Consider the following 20,046-nt stretch of genomic DNA (forward strand, 5'->3'; position numbering starts at 1 on the left):
ACTTTGATTGGCCAAAATTTGCCGATAGTCGACTACCCCCCCCCTCTCTCTCTGTGTGTGTGTACTTACTTATAAACCTTTGCTTCAATCTTCACTCTCTCTCTCTCGCTCTCTCTCTCTCTGTGTGTGTGTGTGTGCGTGCGTGCGTGTGTGCGTGCGTTGCGTGCGTGCGTGCGTTGCGTGCGTGTTGCAGGCCCCCCCCCCCCCTCCCTACACTGTGATAATGAAGGGGTAGTGCGCTACATCTGTCTCTTGCGGTGCGCGCGTGTGTGTACGTGTGTATGTGGGGCAAAGAAAGGACGAGAGAGTCTGTGTGTGTGTGTGTGTGTGTGTGTGTGTGTGTGTGTGTGTGTGTGTGTGTGTGTGTGTGTGTGTGTGTGTGTAGGGGGGAGGGGGGAGCAGAGGAGAGAGGAGGCGTGCTGGACGAGAGGTGAAGGGGTTAAATGTGCGCGGCTGATCCTGCTGAGGCAGCAAGCAGTATGTTAAAGTGCACGGTTCCACGGCAGCAGATACAGAATCATTAGTCACGCCAGTCACTGCAGAGTCTTCCCTCCGCTTAACCCTCGCCGCGCCGCGCGCACAGCACACGCTACACACGGTACAAACACGCTCAGGGACAGTGGGAGACAGTGTTACCGATAGGCGTGTGTCTGTGTGTGCGTGTGTCTGTGTGTGCGTGTGTCTGTGTGTGCGTGCGTGTGTCTACAGTAGTAAATACGCAGATATTTTACGACTTAAATTGGACTTACTTGAACAGTGAGGCTACGGTAGTGTTTTTACGAGGGCGTCTGTGAGGAGTGTGCGTCCCTGAACTTGAGACGTAAAAAAAAAAAAAGAAGAAAATTAGACCTGTTGACCTCTGAGAGGATTCTCTCTCTCTCTCTCTCTCTCTGTCTCCCTCTCCTCTCTCTCCCTCTCCTCTCTCCCTTTCGTTCTCCCTCTCTCTCCCTCTCCCTCCGTTTCTCTTTCTTCCCCCAGTCTTTCTTGAGCAAGCCTCCCACGCCATGCTGTACACTACAGTATATACACACTCTGCTCTCCCAGGGCGAAGGGAGGGGAAGGCAAACATACCCTTCCTCCAGTTAGCACGAGGCATCACCGGCATCACCACCACCACCACCACCGTCTTCATCATCGCGGGGACAGCCGGCCCGCCGACCCGACCTCCTCACCACATCACAGGGGAGCACCGAGGCACCAGACTGTGGTGCGACGACAAACAATGGAACAAGCCGACAGACATAAACAGACCCAAAAGACGGGAGACCAAAAGGTGATTCGGTTCATTATGGACAAACTAAACAGAGAGTCACATTCAATCACGTCTGCTCCGGTTTAGTTTCTCCCTGGTCGGGCCGAACAGCACAACCAGGTTTCTGTGTTGTGTTTACAGGGACTGTTCTGTTTGTGTTTATAAAGACTGTCCTGTTTGTGTTTATAAAGAGACTGTTCTGTTTGTGTTTATAAAGACTGTCCTGTTTGTGTTATAAGACTGTCCTGTTTGTGTTTATAAAGACTGTTCTGTTTGTGTTTATAAAGAGACTGTTCTGTTTGTGTTTATAAAGACTGTTCTGTTTGTGTTTATAAAGACTGTTCTGTTTGTGTTTATAAAGAGACTGTTCTGTTTGTGTTTATAAAGACTGTTCTGTTTGTGTTTATAAAGGGACTGTTCTGTTTGTGTTTATAAAGAGACTGTTCTGTTTGTGTTTATAAAGACTGTTCTGTTTGTGTTTATAAAGACTGTTCTGTTTGTGTTTATAAAGAGACTGTTCTGTTTGTGTTTATAAAGACTGTTCTGTTTGTGTTTATAAAGACTGTCCTGTTTGTGTTTATAAAGACTGTTCTGTTTGTGTTTATAAAGAGACTGTTCTGTTTGTGTTTATAAAGACTGTTCTGTTTGTGTTTATAAAGACTGTCCTGTTTGTGTTTATAAAGACTGTTCTGTTTGTGTTTATAAATAGACTGTTCTGTTTGTGTTTATAAAGACTGTTCTGTTTGTGTTTATAAGAGACTGTTCTGTTTGTGTTTACAGGGACTGTTCTGTTTGTGTTTATAAAGACTGTCCTGTTTGTGTTTACAGGGACTTTTCTGTTTGTGTTTATAAAGACTGTCCTGTTTGTGTTTATAAAGACTGTTCTGTTTGTGTTTATAAAGACTGTTCTGTTTGTGTTTATAAAGACTGTTCTGTTTGTGTTTATAAAGAGACTGTTCTGTTTGTGTTTATAAAGGGACTGTTCTGTTTGTGTTTATAAAGACTGTTCTGTTTGTGTTTATAAAGGGACTGTTCCGTTTGTGTTTATAAAGACTGTTCTGTTTGTGTTTATAAAGGGACTGTTCTGTTTGTGTTTATAAAGACTGTCCTGTTTGTGTTTATAAAGACTGTTCTGTTTGTGTTTATAAAGAGACTGTTCTGTTTGTGTTTATAAAGGGACTGTTCTGTTTGTTTATAAAGACTGTTCTGTTTGTGTTTATAAAGAGACTGTTCTGTTTGTGTTTATAAAGACTGTTCTGTTTGTGTTTATAAAGAGACTGTTCTGTTTGTGTTTATAAAGACTGTTCTGTTTGTGTTTATAAAGGGACTGTTCTGTTTGTGTTTACAGGGACTTTTCTGTTTGTGTTTATAAAGACTGTTCTGTTTGTGTTTATAAAGACTGTTCTGTTTGTGTTTATAAAGAGACTGTTCTGTTTGTGTTTATAAAGAGACTGTTCTGTTTGTGTTTATAAAGACTGTCCTGTTTGTGTTTATAAAGACTGTTCTGTTTGTGTTTATAAAGAGACTGTTCTGTTTGTGTTTATAAAGACTGTTCTGTTTGTGTTTATAAAGGGACTGTTCTGTTTGTGTTTACAGGGACTTTTCTGTTTGTGTTTATAAAGACTGTTCTGTTTGTGTTTATAAAGACTGTTCTGTTTGTGTTTATAAAGAGACTGTTCTGTTTGTGTTTATAAAGAGACTGTTCTGTTTGTGTTTATAAAGACTGTCCTGTTTGTGTTTATAAAGACTGTTCTGTTTGTGTTTATAAAGACTGTCCTGTTTGTGTTTATAAAGACTGTTCTGTTTGGCGGCTAGGTGGTGTAGTGGTCTAAGGCACTCGCCACCAGTGTGGAGACGCTAGGATTCGCGTGTTCGAATCCAGCTCTCCACATTGTTTTTCAGTTTGGCTGGTCGTCCGCAGTAATACACATTGGCCGTATTACGGGGTGGGAAAAACTGAAGGGTGGGGATCGAACGTTGTGAACAAGCGACTCCTACAAGTCGGTTGGTGCGCCTGCGCAGTAGAATCAGGAAGTGTCGGGGGCAGCGTGAGCCTCCCACGCGTTACTCCTCGACACTGAGAGGTCGAGCTGCGCAGGTGAAAAGATGCGACTGCTGTTACCTCAAGTACCGGAGGGGACTTGTGCTATGTATGACTTAGTCCTCACTGCAGCCGGCTTGTGGGAGGCAAGAAACAGCGTTCGTGACAGGGGAGGGTTGAATTGGATGATACGAAATTGGGATGGGAGAAAATATAGAAAAATGGGAGAAAAAGTGGATCAAAAAAAAAAAAAAAGACTGTTCTGTTTGTGTTTATAAAGAGACTGTTCTGTTTGTGTTTATAAAGACTGTTCTGTTTGTGTTTATAAAGACTGTCCTGTTTGTGTTTATAAAGACTGTTCTGTTTGTGTTTATAAATAGACTGTTCTGTTTGTGTTTATAAAGACTGTTCTGTTTGTGTTTATAAAGAGACTGTTCTGTTTGTGTTTACAGGGACTGTTCTGTTTGTGTTTATAAAGACTGTCCTGTTTGTGTTTACAGGGACTTTTCTGTTTGTGTTTATAAAGACTGTCCTGTTTGTGTTTATAAAGACTGTTCTGTTTGTGTTTATAAAGACTGTTCTGTTTGTGTTTATAAAGACTGTTCTGTTTGTGTTTATAAAGAGACTGTTCTGTTTGTGTTTATAAAGGGACTGTTCTGTTTGTGTTTATAAAGACTGTTCTGTTTGTGTTTATAAAGAGACTGTTCCGTTTGTGTTTATAAAGACTGTTCTGTTTGTGTTTATAAAGGGACTGTTCTGTTTGTGTTTATAAAGACTGTCCTGTTTGTGTTTATAAAGACTGTTCTGTTTGTGTTTATAAAGAGACTGTTCTGTTTGTGTTTATAAAGGGACTGTTCTGTTTGTTTATAAAGACTGTTCTGTTTGTGTTTATAACGAGACTGTTCTGTTTGTGTTTATAAAGACTGTTCTGTTTGTGTTTATAAAGAGACTGTTCTGTTTGTGTTTATAAAGACTGTTCTGTTTGTTTATAAAGACTGTTCTGTTTGTGTTTATAAAGACTGTTCTGTTTGTGTTTATAAAGAGACTGTCCTGTTTGTGTTTATAAAGACTGTTCTGTTTGTGTTTATAAAGACTGTTCTGTTTGTGTTTATAAAGAGACTGTTCTGTTTGTGTTTATAAAGAGACTGTTCTGTTTGTGTTTATAAAGACTGTTCTGTTTGTGTTTATAAAGACTGTTCTGTTTGTGTTTATAAAGACTGTTCTGTTTGTGTTTATAAAGACTGTTCTGTTTGCGTTTATAAAGACTGTTCTGTTTGTGTTTATAAAGAGACTGTTCCGTTTGTGTTTATAAAGACTGTTCTGTTTGTGTTTATAAAGAGACTGTTCTGTTTGTGTTTATAAAGAGACTGTTCTGTTTGTGTTTATAAAGAGACTGTTCTGTTTGTGTTTATAAAGACTGCTCTGTTTGTGTTTACAGGGACTGTTCTGTTTGTGTTTACAGGGACTGTTCTGTTTGTGTTTATAAAGACTGTCCTGTTTGTGTTTACAGGGACTTTTCTGTTTGTGTTTATAAAGACTGTCCTGTTTGTGTTTATAAAGACTGTTCTGTTTGTGTTTATAAAGACTGTTCTGTTTGTGTTTATAAAGACTGTTCTGTTTGTGTTTATAAAGACTGTTCTGTTTGTGTTTATAAAGGGACTGTTCTGTTTGTGTTTATAAAGACTGTTCTGTTTGTGTTTATAAAGACTGTTCTGTTTGTGTTTATAAAGGGACTGTTCTGTTTGTGTTTATAAAGACTGTCCTGTTTGTGTTTATAAAGACTGTTCTGTTTGTGTTTATAAAGACTGTTCTGTTTGTGTTTATAAAGACTGTTCTGTTTGTGTTTATAAAGAGACTGTTCTGTTTGTGTTTATAAAGACTGTTCTGTTTGTGTTTATAAAGAGACTGTTCTGTTTGTGTTTATAAAGACTGTTCTGTTTGTGTTTATAAAGACTGTTCTGTTTGTGTTTATAAAGACTGTTCTGTTTGTGTTTATAAAGAGACTGTCCTGTTTGTGTTTATAAAGACTGTTCTGTTTGTGTTTATAAAGACTGTTCTGTTTGTGTTTATAAAGAGACTGTTCTGTTTGTGTTTATAAAGAGACTGTTCTGTTTGTGTTTATAAAGACTGTTCTGTTTGTGTTTATAAAGACTGTTCTATTTGTGTTTATAAAGACTGTTCTGTTTGTGTTTATAAAGACTGTTCTGTTTATAAAGACTGTTCTGTTTGTGTTTATAAAGACTGTTCTGTTTGTGTTTATAAAGAGACTGTTCCGTTTGTGTTTATAAAGACTGTTCTGTTTGTGTTTATAAAGAATGTTCTGTTTGTGTTTATAAAGAGACTGTTCTGTTTGTGTTTATAAAGAGACTGTTCTGTTTGTGTTTATAAAGACTGTCCTGTTTGTGTTTATAAAGAGACTGTTCTGTTTGTGTTTATAAAGACTGTTCTGTTTGTGTTTATAAAGACTGTTCTGTTTGTGTTTATAAAGACTGTTCTGTTTGTGTTTATAAAGACTGTCCTGTTTGTGTTTATAAAGACTGTTCTGTTTGTGTTTATAAAGAGACTGTTCTGTTTGTGTTTATAAAGACTGTTCTGTTTGTGTTTATAAAGACTGTTCTGTTTGTGTTTATAAAGAGACTGTTCTGTTTGTGTTTATAAAGAGACTGTTCTGTTTGTGTTTATAAAGAGACTGTCCTGTTTGTGTTTATAAAGACTGTTCTGTTTGTGTTTATAAAGACTGTTCTGTTTGTGTTTATAAAGAGACTGTTCTGTTTGTGTTTATAAAGAGACTGTTCTGTTTGTGTTTATAAAGACTGTTCTGTTTGTGTTTATAAAGACTGTTCTGTTTGTGTTTATAAAGACTGTTCTGTTTGTGTTTATAAAGACTGTTCTGTTTGTGTTTATAAAGAGACTGTTCCGTTTGTGTTTATAAAGACTGTTCTGTTTGTGTTTATAAAGACTGTTCTGTTTGTGTTTATAAAGAGACTGTTCTGTTTGTGTTTATAAAGACTGTTCTGTTTGTGTTTATAAAGACTGTCCTGTTTGTGTTTATAAAGACTGTTCTGTTTGTGTTTATAAAGAGACTGTTCTGTTTGTGTTTATAAAGACTGTTCTGTTTGTGTTTATAAAGACTGTTTGTGTTTATAAAGACTGTTCTGTTTGTGTTTATAAAGACTGTTCTGTTTGTGTTTATAAAGACTGTCCTGTTTGTGTTTATAAAGAGACTGTTCTGTTTGTGTTTATAAAGACTGTTCTGTTTGTGTTTATAAAGACTGTTCTGTTTGTGTTTATAAAGAGACTGTTCTGTTTGTGTTTATAAAGACTGTTCTGTTTGTGTTTATAAAGAGACTGTTCTGTTTGTGTTTATAAAGAGACTGTTCTGTTTGTGTTTATAAAAAGACTGTTCTGTTTGTGTTTATAAAGAGACTGTTCTGTTTGTGTTTATAAAGACTGTTCTGTTTGTGTTTATAAAGACTGTTCTGTTTGTGTTTATAAAGAGACTGTTCTGTTTGTTTATAAAGAGACTGGTCTGTTTGTGTTTATAAAGACTGTTCTGTTTGTGTTTATAAAGACTGTTCTGTTTGTGTTTATAAAGAGACTGTTCTGTTTGTGTTTATAAAGAGACTGTTCTGTTTCGTTTGACCGAGTCGACTCCACTACTTGTTCCACGATATGGTGAATTTTCAGGCCAAGGACTACTGTGTGTAGTGTATGTCGATCCATAATAAAGAGAGAAGAAATAAATAAACTCAGAACAAAAAAGGACTTTCTCTGTCGATATGCTAACATAACTGTACATTAGTATTAGTATAATTATATATAATTAGTATAATTATTGTATATAGTACTTTACATTAATTCTTAAGCTTAGCATTGTATTGTATTCCATTCTTATTACTTTTTACTAGCATGTCTATTTTATTATCTATTCTATTTTATTACTTGTATCTTTGCACAATCGAGGCGGGCATGGTCACCTTCATTTCACTGACATGTCTTGAATGAATGAATGAATGAAAACTTTATTTAACAGATTGCAGAATGGGTACAATACAGTACGGCTCAATACACACAATTGTTAAGGGGATGCAGACCAGAGAAAGACGGTTGTCTTGTTTACATCAGGGTCCCCCATTTTCAATTCATAATGACATTTATGACATACACAACATACATGACATCATGACATTTATGGCATAGGGACATACATGACATACAGGTATATAGTACTGTTACATTTGTGACATATATGATATGCAAATATACAGTACTGTTACCCATAGATCCTGACAGAGAGTATATACATATGATGGGGAGGAGACTGTACATTAGGAGGGGGTGGGTGGGTGGGAGAGAAATATACATACGGCGGGGAGAGAATATATACATACGGTGGGGAGGATACTGTACATTAGGAGGGGGTGGGGGGGTTTGGACATTTACAGTTTCGAATTGCAGCCTCCCGTAGGTGCTCTTTTAGAGCGGTTTTGAATGTGGGTAGGGATTCACATTCCTTTACAGCTTTGGGTAGGGCATTCCACATTGATGTGGCATAATTGCGAAACGTGTTTAGTCCCTTGTTTGAGCCGAATCTGGGTTGAACATGATTTGTGGAACTCCCTCTGGTGTTGTGGTCGTGGTATTCACTGACCTTTGGAAAGTATTTTGACATGTACATGGGTACCTTAGTCGTATAGTGTATCTTGTAGACCAGGCCCATTGCAAGTTGCTGTACTCTGTCGTCTACTCTAAGCCATCCTAGGTTGTCAAAGTGGGCAGGGGTGAGGTGGGTTCTAGGAGTCAGGTCAAGTAGAAGTCTGACCAGTTTGTTTTGTGATGTTTGTAATCTTGTTTTTAGCGCCTTTGAGGTGCTTTGGTACCACGAGGTGCAAGCATGTGTATGTACGTGACAAATAAATCTCTTGAATCTTGAATCTATCCTAGCTGGATTATATACACACTCTGATACAGTGAATGTTTCAATTGCTGTGCGAGCAATATAAACATGCATGCTAGAGAGAGCGCACGGGAACACACACACACACACACACACACACACACACACACACACACACACACACACACACACACACACACACACACACACACACACACACACACACACACACACACACACACACACACACACACACACACACACACACACACACACACACACACATCTACCTTGTAGATTATCACAACCATTTACAAAACAGTAATGTACCATGATTATAAAGTTGAGATATCAGAGCAAGCAGGTAGCGATAGCTTCAATTCAATCGGTTCGGATGCTTTGAATGAAATGAAAATGTAAACACTGGCCAGACACCGGCAGTCTCAGTGCCCGCCCCCCTCGACAGGTAGCAGGTAGCAGGTAGCAGGTAGCACTGAAATCACTGCGTCTAGAGGAGTGGTTAGGCAAAAAATAGTTCCGAGTATATTTGCTTATAAAACGTAATTGTCTAATTCAATAATTTTTTATTTCTCCACGTGGTGAATACACAGGTCACAACATGTTTACATGAACGTTTTGGAGTTGTATTTGGAGTGTATTTCGTGACTGTATACAGTGTAAGGGAACGTCAGGCTCCGGATCTCCCCCACTTCCAGTGATGAAGCTAAGCTACTCTAACGGAGCGACTGTTCCCAAAGCTAAATGCATGCACAGAGACAAAAAAGGTATGTATCTTCTTGTCTAACTCCAGGGAAGATGTTAAATAAGCTAATTTCCCAAAATGTTGGAGTTTTCCTTTAAAAACAGCTCTCGTCCCCAAATCCCTCCGAAAATGTATCTATGTTGACTGAGGGCTCAAAAACTAACTCTTTTCACCAGCGTCCCCAAAAACATTTTAAATCGCCCCCCAGAAGTACAAATGTTTTTTTTATTATAATTTTTCTAGACTCAGATATAAACAATCTAAGTGTTCAAACACAATACAACTGATAACATTAGTTGTGCATCACTGGACACACTATCTTGCTTGCTCCCTCTCTCTCTCTCTCTCTCTTTCACTCATGCACTGTCTTCTGCCAATCAGAGTGTGGCTGGGACCTGCCCGCCCTGAGTCACTCTCAAAAACTCAGTCACAAGGACTTTATGATTAAAAAAAGTTCAGTAATACCGGTACTTGGTCTTAAAGAGTTGTTTGTGCGAGGACAATGTAAGTAAACGTCATGCTTACTGTGGCATCTTACTCACACTGCACAGCCTGCTCTCACGATCTACCCGTACAAGTGGCAAAACGTGTGATAGAGCAGAGATTCAGACGCGCAAATCAACAAGCACAGAGAGACTCAGAAGAAGCTTCCATCCCCAGGCCATCAGGCTGCTCAACGAACAATAACACTATGTAACAACCATCAAATGCACTCACAGCACACACATCCACACGCACACACTCACTTTAAACATACAACTCACTGCAGCACCCACTTTACCCACTTTAGAACACCTAAGCACACTTTATATTTATTGGTAAAGAATTTGCACTACTACCCATACCTCATTACACCTTACTGTAAATTGTACCTAAATTGTACCTCATCCCATTTCTGCTTTGCACTGTATAGCATATTGTATGGTAACTCAGTTACTTCTACTCTACTGATTGCGAACAGCTGCGCACTGCGGTCATTATTGAAAAATCTGCGGTCATTATTGAAAAATAATGACCGCAGTCGGGGGGCTGTTGACCAATCACAAGCAAGCATTTCGGCGAATGTGAAAACGCCATGTAATAAATCTATATAATATATTATTTTCACTTTTTGAATTGAATCACTGAAATAAATGAACTTTTCCTCGATATTCTAATTAATTGAGATGCACCCTGTACACACCGACGGCACCATGCAAGGTGCCGACCCACTCATCCGGAGCAATTAGGGGTTAAGTGTCTCGCTCAAGGACACTTCGCCGCGCTGCCCTACCGATTACCAGACGACTGCTCTACCTCCCGAGCCACTGTCGCGCCCGGTCTAGTCAGCCGTCTCTCAGCTCTGACAGCAGGTGCTGCCGCCCACAGGTCCGTGGGTCAGTGACGTCACTCTACTGCTGGCAAAGTTTCAACTGGCATCATGTACACGAGCGTCAGTGATCAGTAGGGCTGACCTCGATTAGTCGACCAATCGATCGAAAGGAGCCGTAGTCGACTGCCAACCTCTTAGTCGAATGCAAAAAAATAAATTTTTGGGATCATTCTTTCCAAAAGCAAAGAGGCCTAGAAGCGTGGCTAACGCTAATGGCGCACATACCAGCGAGGCTAACTGCCTAAGCAAACGGGCACAGAGGCACTGAAAGAGGATTTCACCCGTCTAATGAACACACTAGACAAATATCAAGATGTATCAATCAAGGGCGGCTGGGTGGCGCAGCGGACATTGCGCTCGTCACCAACGCAAGAGACACCGGGTTCAAATCCGGCTGTCGGCGTTGCCTCCGGTTTGGGCCGGCCGTCATACTGGCTCAATTGGCAGAGTCAGCGGGTGGAAGTCGATGGGTGGTAATCTGGACGTTGTGGACAGCGACTCCTACAGGTCGGTTGGGGGACGCCTGCACAGCAGAGACAGGAAATAGCGGGGGGTAGTGTGAGCCTCCCACACGTTACATCTCGCCGAATGAGAGTCCGCGCTGGCAGGTGAAAAGATGTGACAGGCTGCCTCCTCGTGTGCCGGAGGGAACACGTGATGCAAGGCTTCTATCCTCTCTACAACCGACCAGTGGGGGGCATAGTCGAGCAACGTTCAAGACAGGGGAGGGGAGAATTGGAAACAGTGAAATTGGGATGGGAGAAAAATAGAAAATAAGGAGAAAAAGTGGATAAAAAAATAAAAATGTATCAATCAGTGGACCAATTGCATGCTTTCGCAGAGGACAAGAAGCCTTCAGTCGACTCCTTTAGACATTAAGCACCCCCACAGCCCAAATGGAAAATGAATATTTCTTTTATATATATATATTTTAAATTTTTTTGGAGTACCAGTCGACTATCTGCACATTTTGGCCAATCAAAGTCGACTATACAAATCCTTAGTCGGTGACGGGCCTAGTGATAAGAAAGGTTTTGCGAATCGCTTAATTTAAATATTCGGTTTTTAACGCAGTATGACCGGCTCTCAATGTACGTTTGCTCAAATGGTAAATGGCTGCATTTACAGTATATATATAACAGCTTTTATCCAAAGCGCTTTACAAATCTGTTCCTCACATTCACTCACACACTGACGGCGGAGGCGACCATGCAAGGTGCCGACCTGGTCATCGGAAGCAGTTAGGGGTTAAGGGTCTTGGGACATTGGACATCCCCCCCCCCCCCCCCCCCCCCCCCCCCCCCCCCCCAAAACAACAGCTCTCGTCCCCAAATCCCTCCCAGAATGTATTCGCGTCCTCCCCGATCCCATGTGTATCAGCCCCTTGGGATGACGGGGTATATCTTCAAACCTGGAGCCCTGCCCAGGACTCAGGACTCGCTCCAGACCGTTTGTTTTACTGCTCCGGGAAAAAAAACACCCATTTGATGCTAATCAGGTCAAAATGGAGCATGAAATGCCTGGCGATCAGAGCAGAGCAGCCCAGGTCCGTTCCATACAACAACACACCGACGATCTCCGTGTAAACCCCCCCCCCCCCCCCCCCCCCCCCTCCAGAGGGGAGCGGCATGTTTCTGGCCAAACGTTCAGCAATAATACAACAACAATTACCATCCATCATTCTCTCATTTCCCCTCTCATTACAACTCCACTTCCCATCAGCACCAGCTAATAATAACATGAGGCATGTGGCCCTAATGCGCTTCGCAGAGACAGCGAGACCAATGCACACACGGGGCCCGTCGTCTCTGGTAACCAAGGCATACAATACAGACCATACGCAGCGCTACGCTCTCTGGGTTACAATGTACTGTTGATATTATCCTCATGGCGAATCTATCTTCCTGGTCAACAATACGAGGCTGAATTATTAGCGAGCAGATGAGCACAAAAACAGATGCTCGTCGTGCGCCGGGAAGCTGTTTTCTAGGTTGCTGTCTAACTGCACACCTGAGCTCCATTGTTTTACGTTGTTGCTGCTGCTGCAGAGCTGTTTGACAGAAGTGATGGAAATAGACTTGGGGTGATGGTAAATGGCTGCACGACGTATATAGCAGCTTTTATCCGAAGCGCTTTACAATTTGTTCTTCACATTTGACCCATTCACTCACTCACTCACACATTCACACACCGACGGCGGAGGCGACCATGCAAGTTGACGACCTGCTCAAGGACACTTCGACACGCTGCCCGGGAGGAGCGGGAATCGAACCGGGAACCTCCGGGGGTTACCCAACGACTGCTCTACCTCCCGAGCCACTGTTGCCCCCGATTAATGTATTGATTGAAACTGTTACTGCAGCAGCTCAGAGGAATTCTTGAATTATTTGACCACATAATGGCTGTGTATGTCCAGCCTGGAGACACTGGAATTAATTTAGCCTTGTTGGTCTGAAAGGTGGAGGATGAGGTTAAGTAGGGGTGTACGGAGATATCATTATCTGTATCTGTATATGTATCTGTTCAACCAACAAAATAATCTGTATTCGGATAGAAAACCGGAAGTGGGCATAGTTTATACCGTAAAATGTACAACAATTGTTGTACAATACAAGATGCGAACAGATGTAATCAAATTAACAAATTAACACTTGATTAAAGGAAGTCACATTAAATCCAGTAAATGTATTAATGCAATTGTTGTGCCTTCCAAGCATCAATAATAATGTAATTACTTATATTATATAATAATAATAATAATAATAATAATAATAATAATAATAATAATAATAATAATAATAATAATAATAATAATAATAATAATAATAATAATAATAATAATAATAATAATAATAATAATAATAATAATAATAATAATAATAATAATAATAATAAAATAAACATGATACTTATGAGCGTCGGAAACTAATAGTTAAAATATACTCATGTCTCTCCTACATATTGAAATCGACCCATGGTCACGATTTAGTTTATAAAGTGTATCATCTAATGAATTCCTCATACATAAGAATGATAAACAGTCTAAATATGAAATTTGTGGGCTCTTTTGCATAAATGAGGAAGGCAGAGCGGATATCGCTATCTCCGTGAACACCTGTGTGAGTTACCAGTAACTCATATTTAGTATTTAGTTATCATACTAGGACAACCCATGACAACTCACGAAAAGATAAATTATATCTGTAAATCATATTCCTGGAATCGGTGTCAGTGAAGGCTGCTCTTAGTACAGTAACATAGGAGAGAAGAGGCGGAAAGCGTGTGTCGGGTAGTGGTTCTGAAATAGGTCTCCAAAGGCACGTACATAAATATAATTAATTTGACATCCATAACTCATGATGATGAGTTAAGACAAGTTTAAGACAAGCTTTCTCTAGGCGTTTGAAAAACGTAGGGGAGACCTCGCTCGTCATGAAGCAGCCGAGAGAGGAGAGAAAACAAATTGCAAGCCTGTCTCTCTTTTGACACAACTTTCCAAAAATTATTACTAATATTTCTGTGGGTCCAAACGAAGAGACAGGGCAGTCCTACAGCTAGATTTTGACGGCAGTCCTACAGGTAGATTTTGACAGCAGTCCTACAGGTAGATTTTGACAGCAGTCCTACAGGTAGATTTTGACAGCAGTCCTACAGGTAGATTTTGACAGCAGTCCTACAGGTAGATTTTGACAGCAGTCCTACAGGTAGATTTTGACAGCAGTCCTACAGGTAGATTTTGACGGCAGTCCTACAGGTAGATTTTGACAGCAGTCCTACAGGTAGATTTTGACAGCAGTCCTACAGGTAGATTTTGACAGCAGTCCTACAGGTAGATTTTGACAGCAGTCCTACAGGTAGATTTTGACAGCAGTCCTACAGCTAGATTTTGACGGTAGTCCTACAGCTAGATTTTGACAGCAGTCCTACAGGTAGATTTTGACAGCAGTCCTACAGGTAGATTTTGACAGCAGTCCTACAGCTAGATTTTGACGGCAGTCCTACAGGTAGATTTTGACGGCAGTCCTACAGGTAGATTTTGACGGCAGTCCTACAGGTAGATTTTGACAGCAGTCCTACAGGTAGATTTTGACGGCAGTCCTACAGGTAGATTTTGACAGCAGTCCTACAGGTAGTTTTTGACAGCAGTCCTACAGGTAGATTTTGACAGCAGTCCTACATGTAGATTTTGACGGCAGTCCTACAGGTAGATTTTGACAGCAGTCCTACAGGTAGATTTTGACAGCAGTCCTACAGGTAGTTTTTGACAGCAGTCCTACAGGTAGATTTTGACGGCAGTCCTACAGGTAGTTTTTGACAGCAGTCCTACAGGTAATTTTTGACGGCAGTCCTACAGGTAATTTTTGACGGCAGTCCTACAGGTAGATTTTGACAGCAGTCCTCACACCTGATAGTGTCTTCACAATCAATGAGTTGAGTAGGATATAGTGAGTTCACAATCAACAAGTTGAGTAGGCTATAGTGTCTTCACAATCAATGAGTTGAGTAGGCTATAGTGACTTCACAATCAACAAGTTGAGTAGGCTTACTAGGCTATAGTGACTTCACAATCAATGAGTTGTTACAGTTTGTGCATTCCGTTTCCTCCGTCCCAAACGAAGGTAGCCACATGGTCAACATCAGAGCTTCAGAGTGCAGCCAGGCCACATGCTAGCTAATGCGGCTAACCAACGCTAGCAGACCACCAAACTGGCAATTAATGATGCAAGCCGGCACTCCCATGCTTGCAGGATAGCATCCTGTGTTGAGAAGCAGCTAAAACCAGCTCCCCGGACGGTTAGCCAGAGACGCGCCTCAAAGCCCAGAGACGAGGCTACTGTGCACCGGTCTTCCTCTGCCGACCACGTGCCATGTGTTCCCAAATGACTACACGTCTGACCCAGCTGCGGCAATAATGTCAGAGTGCATGAGCAGATATCACACTCTCTTGTATAGGTTAGCTAAATTAGTCGATAAACCAGCGATTCTCATCTTCACACATTCTGCTGCTAGTTAACAAACTCTGCTCTCTGTACCCTCCATAGGATTATATATCCCTTCTCTCCCACACGCTGGCTTGAGAAGAGACATGAAGGCCTTGGGGCGAAGACATTTTTAAATCCAGACAATAGTACTAAGAAGCCAAGATAAAGATAGGTGGTGTTCTTTCTGTTCTCGTCTACCACTGCAGAGATCCGGGTTAAATTCCCGGCAGTGGTACCTCCGGCTTGGTCAGTCCGACGTCTCTATGAACACAATTGCCAGTGTTCGTGGTGGGACGCCTGTGGGGTGTGAGTCCTAGTCATTGCAATAGTGACTCCTACTGGTCGGTTGGGGCGCCTGTTAAGCAGGGAGGGGATCTGGGGGGTAAATAGCATGAACCTCTGCGCATGTTAGGTTCCCCCTGTGAAACTCCTCGCCGTCAGGTGAAAAGAAGCGGCAGGCGACTCCACGTGTATCGGAGGAGGCATGTGGTGGTAGTCTAGTAGTCTACACCCTCCCCAGACCGACAGCAGGGCAGAGCAACGACCAGGGGGGAATTGGCATAATAACTAAATTGGGGGATGAGAGAAAAGGTCGAAAAAAAAGAAAAATAAATGTACATTTTGTTCTTTTAAAAAGGTGCTATAGATAGCATTCAGCCACTAGATGTCAGACTACAGCGCCAGCATGTAATTTATCCAAATAAATACATTTTGGACCCCGCCAAAGATTTTCATTACATACAATGATCATTTTTGGAGGGAAAAGCACATTTCTAAAAAGAAAAAAAAAAAAAAGCTCTGCGGATATATATGAAGGAATATATTCCAATTTCATAGGAAGATCCAGACTTACTTTATAAAAATACAACTCAGGATGTTTCTTTTCCCCAATAAAGAAGGACTTAGGACAGGGAAGCAGATCAGGACGGATAGGATGGAAAGATGAAAGATGGAGAGGAGTTACGACGAGGGGCTACAAAGGGGCCGCTTACCCCGGTCTTGTCACAGAGGCGCAGCATGTTGAAGGAGCCCACGGCGAACACCTCTCCGTCCGGAGCCCAGGACAGCGACGTGATCGGGTCGTCGTTCGGCGAGGAGGAGTAAAGCATGCGACCAAAGCTGTCCCACACCTGGTGGAGGACAGGGGGACAGAGATTCAAACCCAACATAAAAAAAATAAAAGCAAAAGGTAGCACATCCCAAAAACTGCTGTCAACATTTTTCTTTATTACAAGATACTTACATTTCACACGCTTATTCAGGCACACGTCACAAAAAAGATATGTGCCCACGTGAGGTTTCAGCACGAAACCTCCATCCGAGCGTTCAAAGTTCACAGATGCTTAGTCGGTTTATATGTATGTAGGGGGGGGGGGGTAGTAGTCATCGCAGCTGGGTTGGGTTGGATCTAGTTACAGTATTGGCCAATCGCAACCCTTCTTGTTATTATGTGAGAGGGTGTCAGACTTTTGTCTTTTCCAAGTCTTCTACTGTACGGTATATTCATACGGTTCATAACACTAATATAAATGTGGTGTTTCCGCAACTTTTGAGCCCAAAATCAACTCTCTGCGACCTCCAGGAGCCGAGATACAACATTTCAGGTCTAAAAAGTGGGCGTGGCCGTTTCGGAGACTTCGCCTACCTAATTTTTTGGGCTCCTTGCTTTTTTCTTCTTTATTGGACCCTAAATTAACAGAAAAACATTGGCTCAAATGTTAATCCTGACCCCATATTTGCCCCAAACTGACCAGACTAGTAGGCATAACAAAGCATCAGCCAAGCTAGCTCACTGCTATCACATGTGGCATGACCGGACGTTGATATGATGGTGCTTGTGTACAGTACAGCTCTCGCGTGCGACACGTTGTATTTAAATCTGAATGCATTTTGTTTCCACTCCGATTGTCTCCGTTCCACCGGTGGTCTCGCGGAGCCAGACCCCCCTCTCTCCACACTGTGTTAGCGCCGTGCCAGTGTTCCACTGGACTGGTGGAACAACTATAAAACTATACTGGATAAGGGAACAATGTATTTTTTTCCTCCCTCCATCCCATCTCCCCATCCCCCCCTGCAGTTCACCGGGCCCCCACAGTGTTCAACGAATGAAAACAGAATATTATACATTACTTTTCAGAAAAAGCGTATGTTGAAACGGAGAGTGCCAATACATAGCAGCAGGGACTAGCTTGACTTTATTGGAATAATAATGGACATACTGTAATTACCTACTTTGCATTTAGCATTTTGTACATTTTGTAATTTTTTTTTTTTTTATCTTTCCCCCCTCCTGTTTCCTCCGTTTTTCTCCCATCCCAATGTTAGTCGTTATGCCAATTCCCAATCCCCTTCCTGGTCGCTGCGCACTCTACCCCCTACGGTCGGTCAGTCTGGGAGAGTGGAGGCTATCACGTGCTTCCTCCGACACATGTGTAGCCAATCAACCGCTTCTTTTCACCTGGCAGCGCGGACTCTCACTGAGAGGGTGTAACGTGTGGAAGGATCACACTACCCCACTTAGATCCTTTCCTCGCTGAGCAGGGGCCCCGACCGAACTGTAGGAGTCACTGTTTACAACGACCAGGACCCACCCACCAGCTTTCCCACCCCTAACACTGCCAATTGTGTTAGTATGAACGACCAGCCAAGCTGGTAGCAATGCCGAGAGCTGGGCTCAAACCTGCATCTCCTGCACTAGTGGCGAGCGCCTTGCCCACTGCGCCACTTAGCCGCCCATGCATTTTGTACATTTTAGTTTTGTATAGTGTTTGGTCTTTATTCTTTAACTTTTTACTGTATGAAGCACAATTTCAGGAGGGTCAACCAGAACCAAGCATTTCACTATAATGTACATGTACCTTATATGCGACAAATTGAACTTGAACGTCATCGGAGATTCAACATCGGTCTTCACGACTGGTGAGCGGTCTTCACGACTGGTGAGCGGTCTTCACGACTGGTGAGCGGTCTTCACGACTGGTGAGCGATCTTTACGACTGGTGAGCGGTCTTTACGACTGGTGAGCGGTCTTTACGACTGGTGAGCGATCTTTACGACTGGTGAGCGGTCTTTACGACTGGTGAGCGGTCTTTACGACTGGTGAACGATCTTTACGACTGGTGAGCGGTCTTTACGACTGGTGAACGATCTTTACGACTGGTGAGCGGTCTTTACGACTGGTGAACGATCTTCACGACTGGTGAGCGAACTTTACGACTGGTGAACAATCTTTACGACTGGTGAACGATCTTTACGACTGGTGAACGATCTTTACGACTGGTGAGCGGTCTTTACGACTGGTGAACGATCTTTACGACTGGTGAGCGGTCTTTACGACTGGTGAACGATCTTTACGACTGGTGAGCGATCTTTACGACTGGTAGCGGTCTTCGCGAGTCTCTTCCCTCCTTGAAAGGCCGAGACGCAGACAAAAGAAGCGATCACACTGACCCCCTGAAAGCTTGATTTATGCACCAAACAGTCAAGAGCACTGGCCCAGTTGGTCTTGGAAGTGGACACTGAGGCATAGTTGGACGTAAAATGCAACCCAGAAATAGCATGTTAAATGCTGCTGTGAGCTGCGTAATGATGGAGCGAGGCTCCCTAAGAGAACATAAAATGATTATTAAAAAGCTTGTGGCTGAACTCCGTGGACAGATGTTTATGTTTAGCCTGAGACTCTTTGTTTAGGCCTTGACCCTGTGTGGAGCGATGATGGACTTTGGCTTTTAAATGGTTCTATCAGTGGTTCCCAAACCTTTTCACCCAGGTCCTCTGGGTAATTGGAAACATCTAGGCCCCCCCCATACACACACACACACATTATTTAGAATTCTTACAGAGCTTTGAAAATGTCCACATTTATTAGTGTATTATTGTGCATTTGAGAAAATACCACAACATCTATTTTCTTTTCCTGATCTCTTTTCATTGAAACATTAAACTTGAGGTTCCTCTTAGTGTTCTGATGTGCATCCATATTGGGTCTCAATGTTTACCACTCGTTTAAAAGTAATTTAATAATATAAAAAAACGATTGCACTTTCTCACGCTTTTCTTTTTTTGAAAGCAAAATCGCACTGACCCAAGTAGGTATGAGGCAGACGGGAGAGTTATGCCTCATCATACTTTCTTGTCTTTGGCTTAGCTGGAATGCTCGTTATAGCTGAGTCAGCTTTTATTTTTGTTTCCATTATTCAGATTTCTTCTCTCTCCCTGCCTGGATCATGTTAATGTTACTCACTCGTGTCTTGTATATATATCTTCTACCATTTATTTTCAAGATCTCCTTATTTTTAGCATTCGCTTGTATTTAAGTCGTTCATTCTCTTGTGTGATCCGTTTGATTTCACATGAACGACGGACTAGCAAAGTACGTTTTTTTTTTATCATTGTATGGCAAACTTCCTGTTTAACATGACAATGACAATAAATCATCTTGAATCTTGCATCTTGATAGCTAACCAACTAGCTAGCTCACTATCACAGGTGATAGAACTTGATTTAGCGTGACGGCAACCTGGCAACAGTGTTTAGTTACAGCTCTTGTGTGCAACACATTGTATCTGAATATATTTCGTTCCGCTCTGATTTTCTTTTTGTTCCACTGGTGAGTCTCTCATAGCCAGACCCTCTCTCTCTCTCTCTCTCTCCACACTGCATTAGCGCCCTGCCAGCGTTCCACTAGACTGGTGGAACAATCATAGAACTATATAAGGGAACAACGTCTTCTTTTCCCA

The 20,046-nt window shown here is 41.8% G+C and overlaps 1 protein-coding gene across 1 annotated transcript in view; it reads right to left on the reverse strand.

Moving 5' to 3' along the window:
• Window positions 1-20,046, reverse strand: part of ift80 (intraflagellar transport 80 homolog (Chlamydomonas)) — a gene marked incomplete at its 5' end in the record, with an annotated part of 142,501 nt that overhangs the window by 75,250 nt on the left and 47,205 nt on the right. Inside the window, one exon of the mRNA XM_084311366.1 lies at window positions 16,300-16,437. Coding sequence (XP_084167492.1) covers window positions 16,300-16,437 — 138 coding nt within the window. The remainder of the gene's footprint in view (window positions 1-16,299; window positions 16,438-20,046) is intronic.

Source organism: Notolepis coatsorum (assembly GCF_963971535.1).
Source record: "Notolepis coatsorum genome assembly, chromosome: 1".
NCBI classification, from domain to species: Eukaryota; Metazoa; Chordata; class Actinopteri; order Aulopiformes; family Paralepididae; genus Notolepis; species Notolepis coatsorum.